General features: G+C 35.0%; 1 protein-coding gene across 1 annotated transcript in view; it reads right to left on the reverse strand.

The window, feature by feature from the left end:
- Window positions 1-916: 916 nt before the first annotated feature.
- Window positions 917-19,380, reverse strand: part of APLF (aprataxin and PNKP like factor) — a gene marked incomplete at its 5' end in the record, with an annotated part of 61,613 nt that continues 43,149 nt past the window's right edge. Inside the window, 4 exons of the mRNA XM_081100869.1 lie at window positions 917-2,218; window positions 5,731-5,777; window positions 13,556-13,681; window positions 15,756-16,108. Of these exons, the coding sequence (XP_080956995.1) occupies window positions 2,022-2,218; window positions 5,731-5,777; window positions 13,556-13,681; window positions 15,756-16,108 (723 nt within the window). The 3' untranslated portion in view covers window positions 917-2,021. The remainder of the gene's footprint in view (window positions 2,219-5,730; window positions 5,778-13,555; window positions 13,682-15,755; window positions 16,109-19,380) is intronic.

Genomic DNA, 19,380 nt, shown 5'->3' on the forward strand with positions numbered 1-19,380 from the left:
TAGGGTGCCAGTTTGAAAAACAAAGCTTGGGGAGAACAAACATGTACCCTTGAGTAGGGGACGTTTACATAAATGTCCAGACTACTAATTCCAGACACTTGCTTATTTCACACATCAGTAAATCTGCTAAGTCACAAAAGGGCCCTCTCTGCAGCAGGAGGCATGTGATTATGTAGGTCTGGATGACTGGTGCCATCTTGAGATGTCAACCTCAAATCAGAAACAAGTGCTACATCTTAGGAGAAGATGGCAGGCAGGTTGCTTTGTTGCTATTAGTCACACCTGCAACAGGGTTTTATCTCCTGTCAGTTAGCACTCAGTTATCAACACCATCAAAGAAAGGTGAGTTTTTGCAGCTGGGCACACATTTTGCTTCATCTCAGTTTTGGAATAAATTTCTCTTTCAAAACAGAAGAGATGAATTCCAATGCTATACTTGCATTAAGCTGGCCGTGACACAATTAGGAAATATTTTGGACTTCCCACGTGAGCAATGGGATGGGGATTGTGCAGAGTCATAATGAGCTCACATTCTTCACCCTGCATTTCCTTATCCAGGGGGCAGGACCATGAGATGAAAACCTGGCTTTTCCCCTTGCCCTGTTACAATACACAGAACAGCAACGCTCTGGTGTTCACCTGCTGCCCTAATGATGCTGACACAGTGCAGGAGTCCAAGCACCGAGACATCCAGCAGAACCCAGGCATTCAGTGTCTATGGCTGAGGGTGAACATCAGAGGATGCCAAGGGGCCCCAGGAGAAGGTGAGAAGATTCCTTCCGGGTAAAGGGTGAAGATGCGGTACCAGCTGGTTCATCCTGTCTTTCCTTATAATGTTCTCCACCTCCCACCCCCAAACTCACCACCCAACAGGCCTCACAGGGTTATCTTGGAAAGATTTAAAAACACAAAGAAAACCATTACAAATCTGTGTTGCTCTTTTAATATATACATTTTTAGGTTCTTATAGAATAGAAAATATTAGTTTAACAAGGACACTTGGTTTAGTGATTTATTATTTCCAATACATATACCCAACTATTATTAAAGATTCTACACTGTATTTCAAAAATTCTAAGTCACTAGAGATGAGATTATTACTGGGCTTAAAGCAGTTTGGGAACAGAGATACAGAGACATAGTTCATGACACTGGAGAACAAATAAAAGGCCAGATAGCTTGCCACCTTCATCTGAGGATGGAAGAACTAAGGTCCTTTGAGAAAATTATGGTCAAAAATCATTTCTATATTCTTAATGTAAAAACAGTACATTGAAAGTTAAAATAATCAGGCAGGATTTTCATTAGAAAAAGAAAGAAACTCAAATTCTTTGAGTTTTTCCACCTTTAAGCTCAGACACACAGTAAATTACAGATGTGGGGCACTAAGTAACATTCCCTGCATGGTGAACATTCCTATAGTCGTATGGAATCCATGTTCAGTATCCATTTGGTACTAATGTCCCCAAGTTTCAAAGAACAAAATAGTCGATGAAATGCAAAGCTTGCATCTAGGATACTAGAAAAATGCTAGCTATTATACGATGGCTGTCAAATTTTAAAGCCTGGTTCTGCTTGAAGAGTTACTTCAATAGCAATGAAAAGAGGCATGCTTTTCCAATCATGATGTAATTTGCCGGGTTATACCTGCACAGTATTCTATAAAGACAGAATCTTTGGAAAATAGGAAAAAAGACCAAAGTTTTGTGCAACCTATGGTTTTTTACTTTTTATAACCAACAGACAAAGCACGTGAAAAATATCAATTACTTGTCTTTAATTCTGTCTACTTTCCACTTCTAGATGCTTTAAATAGAATAAAAAAAGCAAAGCAACAAAAAAAATTCCATAGACTACACTGAAGGTTGACATTTCAATGTTTCATTGGCAGAGTCAATAGTCAATAGTAAAGTCATAACTATAGAAAGGAAAACAATTATTGCTTAAGTGCCTCCTTAGTTTCTGAATATTTTTCCATAAAGAAATCGGAAATGTGAGCCATGTATTATTGCATAACCAAGTTACTTTTTTCTTTTCATAAATGTTTTTGCTTCTTTCAAAAGCTCTTCCATATCTTCCTTCTCTTCGTCCTCCTTTCCAGGTTCCCAGTCAGAATCTTCATCCGTGGGCTCATACTCTTCTTCTTCGTCATCTAGAAAGCTGTCATTCAGGTCGTACTCATTGGGTTGCCCTTCGTCGTCATCCACAGTGTTTCGGACTGAAAAACAGAAGTTTGGTACATGAATTGCCACTCAACCTGGGATTAGAGATAGCTAACTGTTAAATGCCGTTCTCCGTCAAGAAAAATTCATTTTACCTAATACATAGCTAATCACTACACACTTCTAGAAAGGGGACTAAAATGACTACTTGCTATTTATTATTTCTAGCTTTTCCTACCATGAGGCTCCTGAGACTAAAATGTCCTATGAAATTCATAATAATGGCTCCTTCATAATATCATAATCATATCCAGGCCACTCTGCCTTCTGGGATGGTACAGTGTATTTCTGTCCCAGTTATTCACTGCCCCTCCCTATGATGTGATTATACTTCTCCATCCCCAATGACACCAGTCTTGGCCAAAACAAGTGGGTGGAAGTGGTGCGTGGCCTTCCAAGGAGAAGCTTGCAGAGCCTTTCTGCGGTTCTGCTATTATGATGTCCCCTGGGCTGTGAGAACAGCGGGTCCCAGGCTGGGGCTGATCCTCCAGCCTGAACGCCGAGCTGGGACAAGGCCATAGCCAACACACAGCTGGAAGTGAAGAAGAAATACATCTTGTGTTTGTGTAAGGCACTGAAATTTGGGGATTATCACAGCAAACCTAGCATAATCTGACGATGCATGAGGGCTGTAATCAAATGAGAAGATACAAAGTTTACATACTAAACTTTTGGAAAGTTTAGTTTATGAATCTATGATATTCTACAGTTCATTATACAAATAAGATTACTATGGTAACAGCATTTAGAATTTATAGATTTCTAATTAATATTATAATACTAGAATTCTTATCTCCAAATTAATTTCTTCCCTCATCCCACTTTTTTATATTCCTATCATAGTGAGCATCAGAGTTGGTCTAAAGTAAGGCAGTGAAAGACTCTGGGAAAATATGGAGCATTTAAGAAACAAGTAATCTCAGCCAGTGTGGCTCAATGGTTGAGCATCAACTTATGAACCAATAGTTCATGGTTCAATTCCCAGTCAAGGCATATGCCTGGGTTGCAGGCTTAATCCCCAGTTTGGAGCGTGAAGGAGGCCGATCAATAATCATTGATGTTTCTATGTCTCTCTCCTTCACCCTTCCTCTCTGAAATCAATATGTACCTAGTAGGACAATTCTATCTGGAAATCTTCTGAATAGCAGAGGACAATCACTGTGGTGAAAAGCAAATGTATGGGTAAGAAATATTAATGTCCATGTTTTTCCATATGCTTTAGTTAATGTCTTCTTATCTTAAAGTTCACACGAAATAGATATTTATATTTTTCTTAATATCACTACTCATTCCAGAGAGGATTTGAGACAGCTTATAATAATAATAGAGGTGATTAAAAAAATACAAATAGAATTTAAAAACATAAAAAGTAAAATATATGTCAATCTCAATTTTAACATAATTATTATAACTTGAGTATCAAGTTTCTTGGTAGCTAACAAGGAGCTACATTGTAAGCTGCACAATTCTCATTAGTGTAAGAATCACCTCGGTTTCCTAAGGGAAATCTTGCTAATTCAAACACAACTTACCATTTTCTACCTTGATGTCCTTGATTGATCTATTATTCACTGTGTCTGGGATGTCCTAAACCCACTCACCACAAGCCAAGAAACAAAGATGACTGAAATCCTCCCACCTTAAAGACCACATTAACTTAAAATTCGCACCTCTAGTGTACCCTGATAACCCCAGGTTTTGGAGCATCTCACCACAAACAAGTCAACTCAGTGCTGGTTTTCCTGTCTCTCTGTAACTTTGCCCACTTGTTAGACATATCATAAATAAATGAATGAACGTGTGAGTAAATGAACATTACATAAATGAGATTAAGATCTTGGGTAATGTTAAACTTTAAAGATTGGGAAATGAGAAAACAAGTATGTTATAATTCTGTCAGATTTCACTAAATTAAAAAATATGAGACCTCAATACTTAAATTAATATTTGAAATACTCCAGATACCTTAATTTGTAGGTTTTGGAGTAGGAAGAGATATTCTAATTATGTTGCCACAGAGTCTTTGAAAGTACATTAAAAACATAAGACTAAATGTTGCTTAATAATATCTGTACTTTTTTAAAAAAAAAAGTCTTTCTAATGAAATAATAATATTTTTACTTCAAAGAGATTTTGCAAAGAAAATTCAAATATTTTTAATGATGCCATATGATACATATTGATAGTATTTATGAAAATGGTTCCTATTTCTGTGAAGATACACAGATGTGTCAAATACTTTTTTCATAGAAAAATGCTAAACTTCGTCAATAAAATATAATTTTAATCAAGATTATTACATTATTGCTGGAAGGAAAGTTAACAACTATAAATGCTACCTTGTTAGATACAGCCTCAGTAAAAACAGTATAACATATAATCTCCACACATATTGCCTCAGATAAAGTGAGTATACTGGTTCTGGAGTAGTAAAGCACTAAAGTATGTTTCAGCCAGAAACATAAAATGGAATCCCCAATGGTGAAATTAATCATTGTTATCACTTGGTTACAAGTTGGTTGTGTTTATACACATACAGATACACGTAGGCATAGTCTGGAAGTATGCATTTTATTCTCTCGCTCTGTGGGCAGAAATATTGTGCGCTGAACTGGCCTCTGCCAATGATACAAATAAACCAGAATTCGTTATATTACAGTTCAGAAGGAGGGGAAACAGAAGGTCAAACAGACTGATGTAAATAGGACTGACGGACATTAATAGTTGTTTGTCTAGTGTCTATTCCTCTTTCTTCTCCTTCTTCCCAAATTTTAGTTTATACTGGGGATCCCTGTGGTTCTGAAGGAGGTGACTCTACCCTGGTTCCAGGGCTGGTACACATTAATCAGTGGCATAGTGAATGGTTCAAGAGAACGAATGTGATCTAAGCTAGTAAAAAACAAGTGAATTTTATGATTTTTTTTCTTAGAATGGTGAGAGTCAAAGTTGTTCTCTCTCTCCTCTCCCTCTCTCTCTAACTCGCTCTCTCTCTCTCTCTCTCTCTCTCTCTCTCCCCTTAGATGTAGAAGTGGGTACTTATCATACCAGCTAAATAAGGATGGGAAGACAAGCCAGTCTTAGGATAATACTGACCTCTCTAAAGACAGAATGTTGGAAGGAAATTGGGTCACTGGTGACATTATTAACAATGTTAATGAGCCAAAGCATAAATTATGTCTATCTAGTCCTATATTTGAACTTTTCAATTATAGAAGTGAGCAAGTTCTCTGTACTGTTTAGACCAAATTGAAATTTTGTTTTCAGGTACTTACAAAGAAAAAAATCCTAACAGATGCAAGGACAAATATATATTGTTATACAATAATTGTAGGAAATATTTGCTGTATACTTACATTTTTATTTAATAAAAATCATTAAAATTAGCAATTTGACAAATTCACAGGAGAGATTTTGGGAAAAATTCATAATCACTGGAAACTGTATATAGGTTTAATAAGAGATTCATTTAAAGGTTTCATTTTGAGTTTCCTGAAGAAAACTTACTTACTTGGAAGTGTACTATGTCTATATTCTATCTTGTGCTGAGGATTCTTCCTGAAGAAAAAGAAAGAAAAGAAATCAGAAATAAGATCTAATTTTCCAGTCACTAAAAATTAATGACTCTTTTAATTAAACTAGAACACTCACTAACTCACACAGACAATTAGACCCCAATAAGCCTCTCTTAGAAAAGCATTTGCTTTTCCTTGTTAACTACACTCACCATACTGTTGCTTTTTGATTTCAACATTTACTAATGCCAGGCATATTTCTGGATGAAAAGATAGAGTGGTGAACCAAAGTTAACTACACTCACCATACAGTTGCTTTTTGATTTCAACATTTAAGGATGCCAGGCATATTTCTAGATGAAAAGATAGAGTGGTGAACCAAAGTTCTTTCCTCATGACTTATACTCTAGAGAAAGACAGCATATGAGACAAACAAAATATATCATATTCCTAAAGTAAATATATTTTATTTTTAAAATGTCAATGTCATATGTTACATATATAAAAATATAATGTAAAATAGTATATAAAATATATAACACAACATAAAATGTGTGTGTGTGTGTGTGTGTGTGTGTTGTGTAATGTCTGAAAGATACTTTTAAGGTTCTTCTGAATCCAAAGAAAAATCTGACAGTCATAGTAAGCAGACTCCACTGAAATCAGGTTCCTGGCTACGACTGCTGAGCATCATAAGACACTTAGCTCTAGTCCATCCATCACTCAGGTCAAGAAGGAACACAGAGTTCTTCCCAGATGCTTCAGAGAGAGATGCCACTGTGTCTTGGACCTATTCTCATCTGGCTTGTTCAACCTGAGCATTATGTTGTGCAAGGGGCTCTGGTTTCGGGATCAGAAGACCTAAGTCTGAATTCACCGACACTGTTTACAGGTTATGCGATTCAGGGTAGTTCCTATGAACCAAGTCTCCACTTCCTCCTCTGTAAGCAGGGACGGTAGTGCCTACTTCACACAAGGTTGCTCCAAGGGTTAAATGAAGTAATGTGTATAAACATTTGTAGGCTATTAAGCATTTTACAACCATCAGCTATTTTTATAGAACAGAAATCAATTTTACTTTAAGATGGGCAACAATATCTGAAAACTGTGCCAGCAAAAGTAACTGCTAAGTAATACTACATGGTTAAATTTTGTCTTCAGTAATATATACAATTATTATGGTTGAATATGTCTTCAATCACACTTCACACACTTATAGAATATTTTCTAACATTTGCCTATGTATATTCAATTCTCAAAAACCAGTTATTTCATAATAAGGCGGAATGTCTTTTTCATATAATCCTGAGTTAATGCTAAGTGGCAATTCTGTAGGGTTCTTTGGAGGCATTTGTAATAACTTTCCAGGACAATGTTAAATTCCATCCAGGACTTTTTCCTAATAATGAATGGAAATAGTCAGCGTTCATTCATAAAATATTTATATCAACCTTTTTCACAGATGGCATTTTCTATAACTCAGCAGGCCTCAAAATCCTTTCTGTTTTTTGTTTTGTTTTTTTGTTTTGTTTTTTGGGGTGTGTGTGTTTATGTGTGTGTTTGCATTGTTATTAATTATTAATAGTAATCTTTAGGTTCTAAACACAGAACCATACACTCATAACCACACCAGGTTTTTGTGAGCTGTTACATTTTAAAATATACATTTTCTAAAACATTTCTGATTTTAATGATTGAGGTATATGAATAACAATATACATCTGAAGGAAGAACACTTCAGGAAAAGGTAATTTTTAAAACGTCTTTAAATTTGCTTTAAGGCCAAGGTAGAAACAAGCTAGAGCAGGTGGCAAAACACAGAAAGGTCTGTATAGCTCAAGGGGAATGAGTGAGAAGGAAAATAGCAGGAAATCAAGTCAGAGAACTTGTGAGACATGGTAAAGAATTTTGTAGGAAGCTACCGGAAGGTGTTGAGTAAGAAAACAACATTATACGACTTGTTTTTAGAGAATTCCTCTGGTTGCTATGTGGAAAACAAGCTACAGAAAGGCAAGGGAAGGAAAAGGATATACTCCAGGAAAGAGGTTTTGACTAAGATGATAGAGACAGAGGAAGTATGAAGTGGTTAGGGTTTTAAAGGTTGAAATGGCAAGAACTGCCGAGGGACTGGAAGAGTGGTGTGAAGAACAGAAAAGAAGCAAGGGTGCTTCTTGGTTTGGGGCCTAAATACTCTGTGAAGGTGAAGTCATTGACAAAGGTGGAGAACACTTGAGAACGCACTGCTTTCCTGATGGAAATCAAGAGTTGTGTTTCAGATGTGGTAAGTGTGAACTACTATTTACAACCAAGTGGGGGCATTCAAACATGAGCCTGGCGCCATTAAGTTAAATTAGCTCTCCCAGGGAATAAGGATAGAATAGAGAATGGATGAGATCAGAGAACTGAGTCCTCTGGCTCTGCAATAATCACAGGGAGGAAAAAGGAAGAGGAGGCAGCAAAGAAGGCTACGAAAAGTAGCTGGGAATATAACTGATCTGACTGTATGAATATGAATAAATTGCTCTCTGCTCTCCATTGAGTGGAGAACCCTAAGCATAAATGATCCAACCTCTGTTTTCCATGTTTTCATGAGGAACTGAGGCTCAGAAAGATCCAAGTTATGCTACAGAATTGGCATAACCATAACTAGAATTTTGTCTGCTGATTTTAAAACTCGTATCTCTCCATCATAAAAAGCTACCTAAAGATTAAGTAGTCAACAATAATGAGAACAGAATAGTAATTTTTATTTTTGCTTACTTCCAAACACTTGGTAATTTAATATCAAAACTTAACACTCAAAAATTTAAATGAACCTGAAGTACTGTTTTACATCAGTGTCTAAAATGGTGACTAGCACATTAGGTGTTCAATATTTGCTCAATGAGTAAATGATCATACTATCTTTTTGTTTTCATCCCAAAATAATTTACCTTAAATTTTTGAAATTCAATATTTATTTTAAAACCTAATGCAAAAACATGAATTCTATGTTATCAAATATCTAAGTCTCAAAATTTAGGAGAAAAAATAATTAATAAATATGGTCTTTGTTAAATAATGAAAGAATAAACCAGCATAAAATAATAGAAAGTAGTCAATTTGGTAACTGAAAGTAATTATAATTTACTACCTATGCCAAAAGAAATCTGCAAATTCTTTTATATATGCAATTAATACTAAATATAAAAAGGAAAACAAATTTATTATTAAAATGAACACATAGTCAAAAAAAGAGAAGAAAAAAACCATAGAAGCCATATTTTGTCAAGGCTATATAAAGATAATTGATGGTGTTACTGCTATAAAAGAATTTTAAAAAATTATAGTCAAGTATTATGTAAAACTGGATAGCAAGTGAGCAACATTTAGTATAAAATACCTTCTTCTAAGACCATACTCTTATACATGATTAAAGAACTATAAGCGTGGCAAATGATGATAGGTTACTTTCTCTAACTGCAGATCCTATAAAAATTCATTAAAAGATACTATCAACTTTGATTCTGCTCAACTACAAATAAAATGATTGATAGTCTCACAACTACCAAGCAACTATAACTAGTGTTTCTGTAATAAAACCTATTCATTTTGCCTTAAATTATATAATATAGATTTATACTAAATACAGGTTCCTATTTTTTAGTAAGTGGCTTCTAAAAGTCAGCATCGTATAGTTTGAAATGTACACCTGCATACATTATCAGTTAAGATAATATTGCAATAACTTAAAACATTTTGGGAAAATAAAACATTTTATGTCATAGTTATAAATCTGAATCAGCAAAAACAAGATATAATAAATTTACTTATTATCAAATATACATTTAAATGATTTATTGCTTGTGGCAAAACACTGTTCTTCCACATTGTACAGATCAAGTTGCAGATTCATTACAATGAGAGCACTTATAGTTGATGACTGATACACTTCCTTACCTCATCCCTATTAAAAGGTATAATGAAATAAAAAATAAAAAAGCAGGGTGCTGGCTTCTGAGAAACATGAAGGCACCAACATCTTCATATGTATAACACCTGCCTAAGGTTTTGTAAATTAAAGGCAATGTATATGAGTTTGGCTTTACATTTTTACATTAAACTGGTTGAAAATTTATTCCAATTATTTTAGTGTAAGTGCATTCTAAGTTTAGTGCTTAATTTAACAGCAAGAACAGGAGTAATAAAGCACTGCATAAAACCTATTGCACACCAGAGGAAGTGAATGACTCAGAGGCAGGTGCAGCGATCAGTAGGATATGCTGGACATTAAGTATCTAATATTCTAATTCAGACAAATACCTCAAGAAAATCAAATGCATTAAACTGAGCTAGTCTTCTGACAGACTGCAGTGTACAATGCAAAATAACAAATTAGTTAAATGGGCAAGATATTTAAAATGACAACATCAACTGGTTCATTTTAATTATCTTTTTTTCAAGTTGATTTTTTATTTGATTTGAAAAATAATAACATCAGAGAAATTGGAACAATGCCTGTAGTCCAGAAAAAAATAAATTTAATAATATCCTTTCCTATACTTTAACTTCCTATAGTATATGGCCAGAGAAAAAGCACATCTATATATATAAAAGCCTAAGTGACCATTATGACCAAACAATCAGAACAACCAGAACGACTGGACTACCAGCCAGTAGCTATGAAGTGCACTGAGCCAGACCTTGCTGCTAGGGCCCTGACAGCCCTGAATCTGGTTCACCCACACCCACAGGCCTGAATCTGGTTCACCCACACCCCGCACCTCACAGAATTGGCCATGCCTTAGCTTACTGCTGGGGCCAACCTCCTGTGGTCCCTCCCCTTGACCCCTCAATCGTTCCCTATCACCAGCCAGGCCAAGGGATCCCACCTGTGCACAAATTCGTGCACCGGGTCTCTAGTTAATTATAAAAGAGCAACAATATATACTTTTGACATAAACTATGAATGCAAAAGTCAGTAGATTGACATCTTTTAAGAGATGAAAGGAAACAAAATTTGCCAAGCTAAAATTCTACATTGAGTAAAAACATCCTTAAAAACAAAAAACCCCAAAAAACTAAATAAGGCCATTTTCATACACACAAAAACTTAAAGAATTCTTTTCCAGCATATTTTTCACAACCTGAAATACTAAAAGAAGTTAAGACTAAAAGAAAATGATACCAAATAAAAAGATAAAACTTCAGGAAAAAATGAAGGGCACACAAAGTAATAAATATGCCAGTAAATATAAAAGAGTAATGATGCTTAACATTCAAGAAATTAATAACAATACCTTAGAAGTTAACATGAATAGTGGTAAAAATGTATGATGACATATAAAAAAAAAAAGGTGAAAAAGGAAAAGGAATTAAACTGATGTAAGATTATTGCATTGTTTGGGAAATGGTAAAATTAGCAACTCTAAGGTAGACTATAAGAAGTCAATGATGACTATTACATAGAATGTTACATGAAAAAATATATATAACTAAAGAGTAAATGGAGGGGGAAATGAAATGTAAAGCACTTGGCTAAATCCAAAATAAATCAGGAAAAGAAGGCTAAAGGAACAAAAAATTTGTGGGAGAAATAGAAAACAAATAGTAAAAGACAAAATTAAACTCAAATATATCAGTAATTGTATTAAATGTAACTGGATTAAGCATTACATTTAAAAGGTAGAGACTATCAGACTGGATAAAAAATAAGACCATGGAACCAATTATACACTATTTGTAAGAGACATGCTTTAAATATAAGGACAGAGGTTGAAAGTAAAAGGATAAAAAATATCTCACAAACACTAACATAAGCTTGAGCAGCTCTATCATATCATGCAAAGTAAGAGTTCTACTTCTGGTAATGACAGAAGAAACCTATTAAAAATAATAATCTTAAGGCAATAGATAATACCAAAAGCAGGCAGAAACCAGAGGGGTGTCACATGGAAAAAGGGAACATCTGAGTGAGTTTCCCATTTCTATGGCTTTTCTATTAAAGACAGACCACAGTTCATGAAGAAAAACTGACAGAATTAAGGGAAGAAATATTACTATCTCATTTCTAATATCCGAAAGAAAAAATTTAATATATCACTTATAAGTACGTATGATATTTGCTATAAGCTTTTTGTAGATATTCTTTATAATATTAAAAGTGTTTCCTTCTATTCCTACTTTGAAATATTATCATAAGTAAATTTTGTCAGCTTTTATAATTACCTATTAAAATTATATAATTTTCTACTTATTCTGATATGTGGAAAATTAACATTATTTTTTAATATTAAAACATGCATTCCTTGACCAAACCCAATTTGGTCATGTTATAGTTTCCTTTTTTTTTTTTTTTTAATTACTTGATTCACTTAACCAACCTTTTTTTGTTCTTTTAGGAATATTTGCATCTAAATTCTAAAGTCATTTTTCCTGTAATTTTTCATTTTGTATTTTTCTTGCTAGGTTTTAGTATTAAGATTATTTTGGTCTTGCCCGGCTGGAATGGCTCAGTGGTTGAGCATCAACCTATGAACTAGGAGGTCACAGTTCGATTCCCAGTCAGAGTACATGCCTGGGTTGTGGGCTCGATCCCCAGTGTGGGGCATGCAGGAGGCAGCCAATTAATGATTCTCTCTCATCACTGATGTTTCTATCTCTCTGTTCCTCTCCCTTCCTCTCTGAAATCAATAAAAATATTTTTTAAAGATTATATTGGCCTCATAAAATGAGTTGGAGAATATAACCTTTTTTACTTTTTTTGGAATACTCTGTATAAACATTGAGTGTTTCTTCTTTAAATGTTCGGTAGAATTAACACCAAACCGCCTTTCCTTCGTGGAAGGCTTTTAATTATGTATTCAATTTCTCTAATATTATGGGATTATTCCATTTTTTCTTGAATATGTTTCTAAAAGACATATTTTCTAGGAATTTGTTCACTTCTCCTAAATTTTCAAGTTTATTGACACAGCTGATGAAAATATCTAATGACATTCTGTTGGAATGGAACACTTACTTTTCAAATGATAAGGCTTTTTCCTTTCTAGCTTCAGAGGCTTATTCTGCCTTCTTAATAAAAACCACAATTACAAAACTGGCAACAACATCAAAAAGTCCACTAGGTTTAGTAACCTGTATTCCAAAATTATCAGAAAAATGGGTGTCTGGAATTAACACCCATTCTGGAATTCTCTAAGACTAAGAATGAATTTTGAGGGAATTTCTTCCTATGAGGGAATCGTTACTTCTCTCTTTGGTAGTGTGATCTACTTACACTTCATTCATTAAGCAAGGCTGCAGGTACAAGGATAAGAGTCCTTGCTGTCAAGAAAGCGCCTGTCTGGAGGAGGAGGCCTTCTAGTAAAGAAACAAATGATCTCTTAAAATAAATTCTACTCTGCATGATACACACGGGCACACGATGCTACAGGAGAGAGAGGTAGCTTTCCTTTCCTTACAGGATCCAGTTTCATGTGTTGGCAGGAATGGTGGAGCTGAGGGAGGCAGAGATAACATCCTGAATTGATTTGTGTCACACTAAGGAGCCTGGATAAGAGTGTACGATGGGATAGCATCGATCCCTTTTAAATTATATGATTTGCATTTTAGAAAGTTATGAGAAAAATTTCAGATATTTATAAGGTTAACAACTTCAACACTTTAGAATTATCTAAAGGAAATATTGTAATCCTACTTATTAGCAGAATGAAAACCTTTCTATGGGAGTTTAAAAACTAAAAGTTAAAGGCTTGAGATGAGAAATTGCAGGCATAAATGAATAAATAACAGAAATTAAGAAGAACAGGAAGCACAACCAAACCTTGTAGGTTTCCATACCTATAACAAGATTCTCCATAAGGGCATTCAGGCCGGTCATCAGCTAGATCTTGACAAATGACTTGTACGCCTCCATAATCATTATCACCAGGGTGACTGAAATGTTGGAAATGGACAGGATTCTTCCTATAAGGGTTGCAAATATACAGTGAGAAAAAATAACTAATAGAATATGTGAAATTTCTAGATATACTAAAAAATAATTAATAGGATATGGCAGGAAGTGAAGCAACACACATCTGATTATTCCAGAATGTGAACGAATATGCTACATTGTTAAAAACAAAACTCATCATGTATTCAACACAGAACTCTCCATGGTAACAAAATTAATTTCTAGTGAAATATGGTAAGCCATGTATGTCAATGGACATTACTTTACAGATAAAAGTATAAGTGTTTGAGGACTTTTAATGAGCACACTTAGGCACTCTTTGCTAAGGTAAAAGACAGACCATTACCAACATTCTAGAAGTCTCCACAGGTCTCCTTCCAATCATTAAACCTATTTTCCTACCCAAAAGTAGACACTATCCAATCATAGAAAATAGTGTATCTCAAATTTTTTGGTTGCAAGAAAAATTTACTAAAACTCCAGAGAGCTTTTGTTCATGTGGTTATTTAACCTGTTAGAAATAAGAAAATAAGAAATGTAAAAGGTATATTTAAAAATAATTAACCTTTTATATATTACTAGAGGCCCGATACACAAAATTCATGCAAGAGTAGGCCTTCCTTCCCCCAGCTGCTGGCACTGGCGTCCCTCTGGCACCTAGGACCTGGGCTTCCCTCACAGCTCTGGCTTCGTCTGGAAGGTCGTCCAGTCTAATTATCATATCATGCTTTTATTATTATAGATAATAAATAACATGTAAATAACTACATCTTCCCCCCAAAACTCATGGAAACTCTGTGTCAAACTTTGAAAATGTATTTAATGTCTGGCTCAATCTTAATAGAGGGCATCTAGATTCTCAGATATGCTTCTGCATTCAATCATTAACAGTAATGCAGATCATGTAGCCTCTGGAAAACTGCTGTATGTATACCTGTGAGTGAGAGAATTAGAGTGAAAAAGGCAAACCCACAAAATCTTGGTATCATTATGAAAATGGTTTTATCCTTACAGATTTCCTAAAAGCTTCCTGGGTACCAGAACTTCTCAGGAGAATCTTAACCATACTTTGGGAAGTGATGTTATAAAACAACACATTAGTTTTCTCTGTTCTTGACTTTAAATTGAAGTATATAGTATATACTTTTTCAAGAATGACTTTATGTTTACATGATTATATTATTGCATGTAGCAGTAGTATATTTTCATTACTGTGTAACATTCCATTGTATGAAGTTGCTACAGTTTATTTGTCCATTCTACTATTCATAGACCCTTGAGTTCATTCAAGTTATTGGCTTTCATAAATAATACTGCCATTAACATTATATTTTTGGTGTACATGTTTATGCATTTTCTACATATGCAGAAAAATAAAGATTCTACATAAACCATTTAGAAGTAATACACTAATTCAGCAAAGCTGCAGGATAAAAAATAAAAATAAGTTCTGTTTCTATCTATACTAATAAAAGGGAAATATGCTAGTTAGATTGGACATCTTCCGGACGTCCTTCCAGACAAAGCCACAGTAGCAGGGGACGAGGCAGAGGTGTTTGAAATTAGAAAATATAGTGCAATGTAATCAAATGAAGTAAGTATAGAAGTAACCAATTAATCCAGGAAATATACATTCAGTTGTTTCAGAAGACATCATGGTGATTCAAAAGCACCATTAAAAAATATAGAGGAAAATGCACAAGTATAATAAGATGCCTAAACACAACCTAAAATTATCTCAATAGTTATAATGTATACAACTATTTATGAAGCTATCTTTCTAATATCTCAATAAGACACTAAATATCTGGGTCTGAGTGATTCAATTTTCAAGTCTGGAATCCCCAGTTCAAATCCTTGCATTAACCAGCATGTCTACATATGAAATATCTAATTATTAAAACCTTCTAGCAGGATTTGCAAGAATATATACTGAGACAGTACAAACCAAGTAGATACATAAAAAAGCTCCTAATCTTTAGGCCCATGTGTTTTATTAGGCTTTTAATACATGATAACATATATTTACATGGCTACATGCCATTGAAATAATGGCATTATATGCTACCTATACTTTCGTTTTACCTGTAGCAGTTTGCCCCATACATGCAGGATGTTCTCTTGACCTTGTTTTCTTCAGAACCTTGTAGAACTGGATCAGCTGCTTTTGCATGCAGAGTTGCAGGGTTGGAGGGATCAGAGCTAGGCCCAGGACAAGATCCTTGAGACTCCCCATGGGAAGACTTGCCTTGGGCACTCGAACAACTCTCAGAACAGCTCACTGTCTCTTCTTTATTTCGTGTTCCTTTAGTGATGATTTCATCTTCAGAAACCTTACCAAGTTCCTCTGTTGGGATTTCATTTCTCAGTGCATTAGTCTTCTTATTACTCACATCCGTATTACTTAATGTGACTGCAGAAACTGTTTGTGGCATTTCCTATCAAACAAATCAGAAAAAAATGTAAAAAGGGATATGTAAACTAAGCTAAAAGCATGGCACTGCAAGATTCATGCAATAGGTATATTTTTAAATTTTTAATATTTACTTCATTCAGAATTATTAAAAATACCACTTTCTATGTCTCTAGTTAATAACTTTAAAACACATAGTTATTAGAAAAGAATTCAGTTGGATCAAACCATTCCAATCATGTCAAACATTCCATAAAAGATAACCAGAAAAATAGAAATGAAACATAAGCAAAAACATTTGCTTCCATTTGAATATAATCTTTCTCAAAAAGCCTACTAATCTCTTAAATTTTCTATTCAACAATGTGTTTCACTCTTAACATGCATAGTCCTTATAATTTCTTATAAGTTACTGCAATACTTCATTTCTCCCATCTAAATATCATGATTTTTTCCCTATAACTGAATGATAAAATTGCTCCTCCCTCACAGATAAATTTACATGAAGCTAAGTTATGGCCAACTCAGAAAATAAACATGATTCCTCTGACATGATCTGAATAAAGGTTTCAGTTTAACCAATTAGAGGGGCTGTGAACCGGGTAAGTATACTCATTAGCATATAGGACCTTTTTCATTTGTACTTACTGCCAGCACAAAGAGTAAACCGGGTCCTATGCTATTAAAGATGACCGCTTACTGACTAATACTTCCTTTGGAGTGAAAACTCTGCTCAGACACACCCCAGTCCTCCTGGGAACCATTTCTAGGAAGTGATGACAACATACTAGATACATATAAATGTTCACCCCCATGTATAACTGAGGACTCATGTATACTGGCTGCATCTGGAAAAAGCTGATTTTGATATTACTTAATGCCTAACAGTTCCAATTTCTTGAGAAGATATTATTAACACGGCTTCTTTTGGACTAATTACTTGTATTTAAATACTTTTCTTTTTTAAAAAAATACAGTATGTAATTTTTAAATATTATCCAAACTGACTTAACAATTTACAAATGGAACCTAAGTCTTATAATGTTTCTTGTAATAAATAACTATTGGAAAAGCAATCATTGGCTACCTCTTGGAGCTAACCTTCCGCAGGTGACATTTCTACCATTCTTCTAAAACATAAACTCTTTTCTCCTAAGTTGCTCAAGCACACCCCATTCTCACCGCCCTCTGCTGCAGGACCAACCAACACATGCCAGAGACTGGAACTCTGGTGGGGCTGGGACAACGCTGGCCCACCTCCCCACTGGGCAGTGTCCCACCAGGTTAACTCTCACAGGTTGTTTTTCTGCCTGTGCAGGTACTAAAGGGGTAGGGAGGCCGGCAAATCCACTGGCTGAGTCAATGTCCACACAAATGCCATTCTCTTGTTTCTGTTGGTATCTCTAAATTCCACAAGTAATTCTCTCAGAGCCCCCTCTTCTCTTGATTTTAGAAAGGCAGAAAAAGCTTCTCTCCACAAGCATAGCACTCCCCAAACCTTAAAAAACCTTCTTGTCTCTCAGTTCTCTTTGTATTCAGCCTGAAGGTGGGTCAGGGCACGCCTTTCAACAATCCCCACGGGGAAAGGTCTGGCTTTCACTGTTGGAGGCTCCTTTCAAACATGAAATACTCAGTACGGTTGTCCCATCTTTGGGCCTCAGCAACAGTTATAGGACAATGGGCAGAGGGGGAGTCCCACTGAACATCCTTCACACTTCAGTAGGAAAAAAGAAAAAAGGGCACAGCTCAGGAAGAAGTTAAATAAATTAGAAGGCATTCTTACTATGAAACACCATGCAGAGGTTCAAATATATATATATTTAATTTATATATAAAGAGAGAGAGAAAAAAGAGGGGGGGGTGGAGGGAAAGAGAGAGAGAGAGAGAGAGAGAGAGAGAGAGAGAGAGAGAGAGATCAATTTGTTGTTCCACTTATTTATGCCCTCATTGGTTGATTCTTATATGTGCCCTGACTAGGGATCAAACCTGAAATCTTGGCATATGGGGATGATACTCTAACCAACTAAGCTACCAGGCCACGGCTATTTTTTTAAAATTAAACAATAACAATATACATAGTACCATGATCCCATTTAGCTTTTTTTTTTAAAAAAAAAAAAAATCCCTATATACCTATGTGTGGACTTACTTGTATAAATCCAAATGAAATGGTTTAGGATACAAATGAAAATACTTGTAAGACAATGGGACTGAAGGATAGGCAATTCAAGATATACATGTTTTATTCTATATGCTTCTGAATACTCTGTGTTGGTATTGTTTTTTCACAACAAGCATGTATTATTTTGCCATTTAAATATGAAAAACAGCCCTAACTGGTTTGGTTCAGTGGATAGAGCATCAGCCTGCGGACTGAAAGGTCCCAGGTTCGATTCCGGTCAAGGGCATGTACCTTGGTTGTGGGCACATCCCCAATAGGAGGTGTGCAGGAGGCAGCTGATCGATGTTTCTCTCTCATCGATGTTTCTAACTCTCTATCTCTCTCCCTTCCTCTCTGTAAAACATCAATAAAATATATTTAAATATGAAAAACAAATAAAAGAAAATTAAATAAAATATAAGGCATGAAATGTTTAGCATCATATTTCAACTCCCTCTGCTTCTATGAAATATAAGGAAGGATTTGTTTTTTTAAAAAATATCTTCACAAGAAATATGTTTCATGAGTTTGTGTGTGTGGGGGGGAGGTTGGGGGTTAATGGGGGGGATGAGGACACATTTGTAATACCTTAACTAATAATAATAAAAAAAAAGAAATATGTTTAACACATTAATTTATTCTAAAAGAGAAAGAAATTATAAAGTCACAGATACCAATTCTATGGGTCAGGGGTTCTCAAATATACCATTTTAAGAGTCACAGAAGCTAGAATTCATAATGTTCTTTATGGAACTCCATGAAATATTAATATTCAGTAGACCCTTGGCATTCAAGAATTTAACAATCATGGTTTCAATTATTTATAAATGATCCCCAAAATCCATTACATGCAGTAATTTGTAAGTTTGCTGAGACATAAATTTGCACTGCGCCAATTACAAAGCTCATGAGCCAGAGCAAGTGAACTGGCAACTGAGGAAAGAGGAAAAATGGAAGGTGCTCTGTACTTGGAAGGAATAGGGGAAAGGCAGAGAGTTCCATATTTTATAAATACCCACATTGCTACTTTCTTAGATTGGATGAGAATATGAAGAATGAAGTATGGGAGGCTAGAGATTCATTATAGAGAGGATGGATCCCGTATACCATAAAAATACATGCTAGAAACCTCAGGG

Source organism: Myotis nattereri (genome assembly GCF_964212035.1).
Source record: "Myotis nattereri genome assembly, chromosome: 10".
NCBI lineage: Eukaryota > Metazoa > Chordata > Mammalia > Chiroptera > Vespertilionidae > Myotis > Myotis nattereri.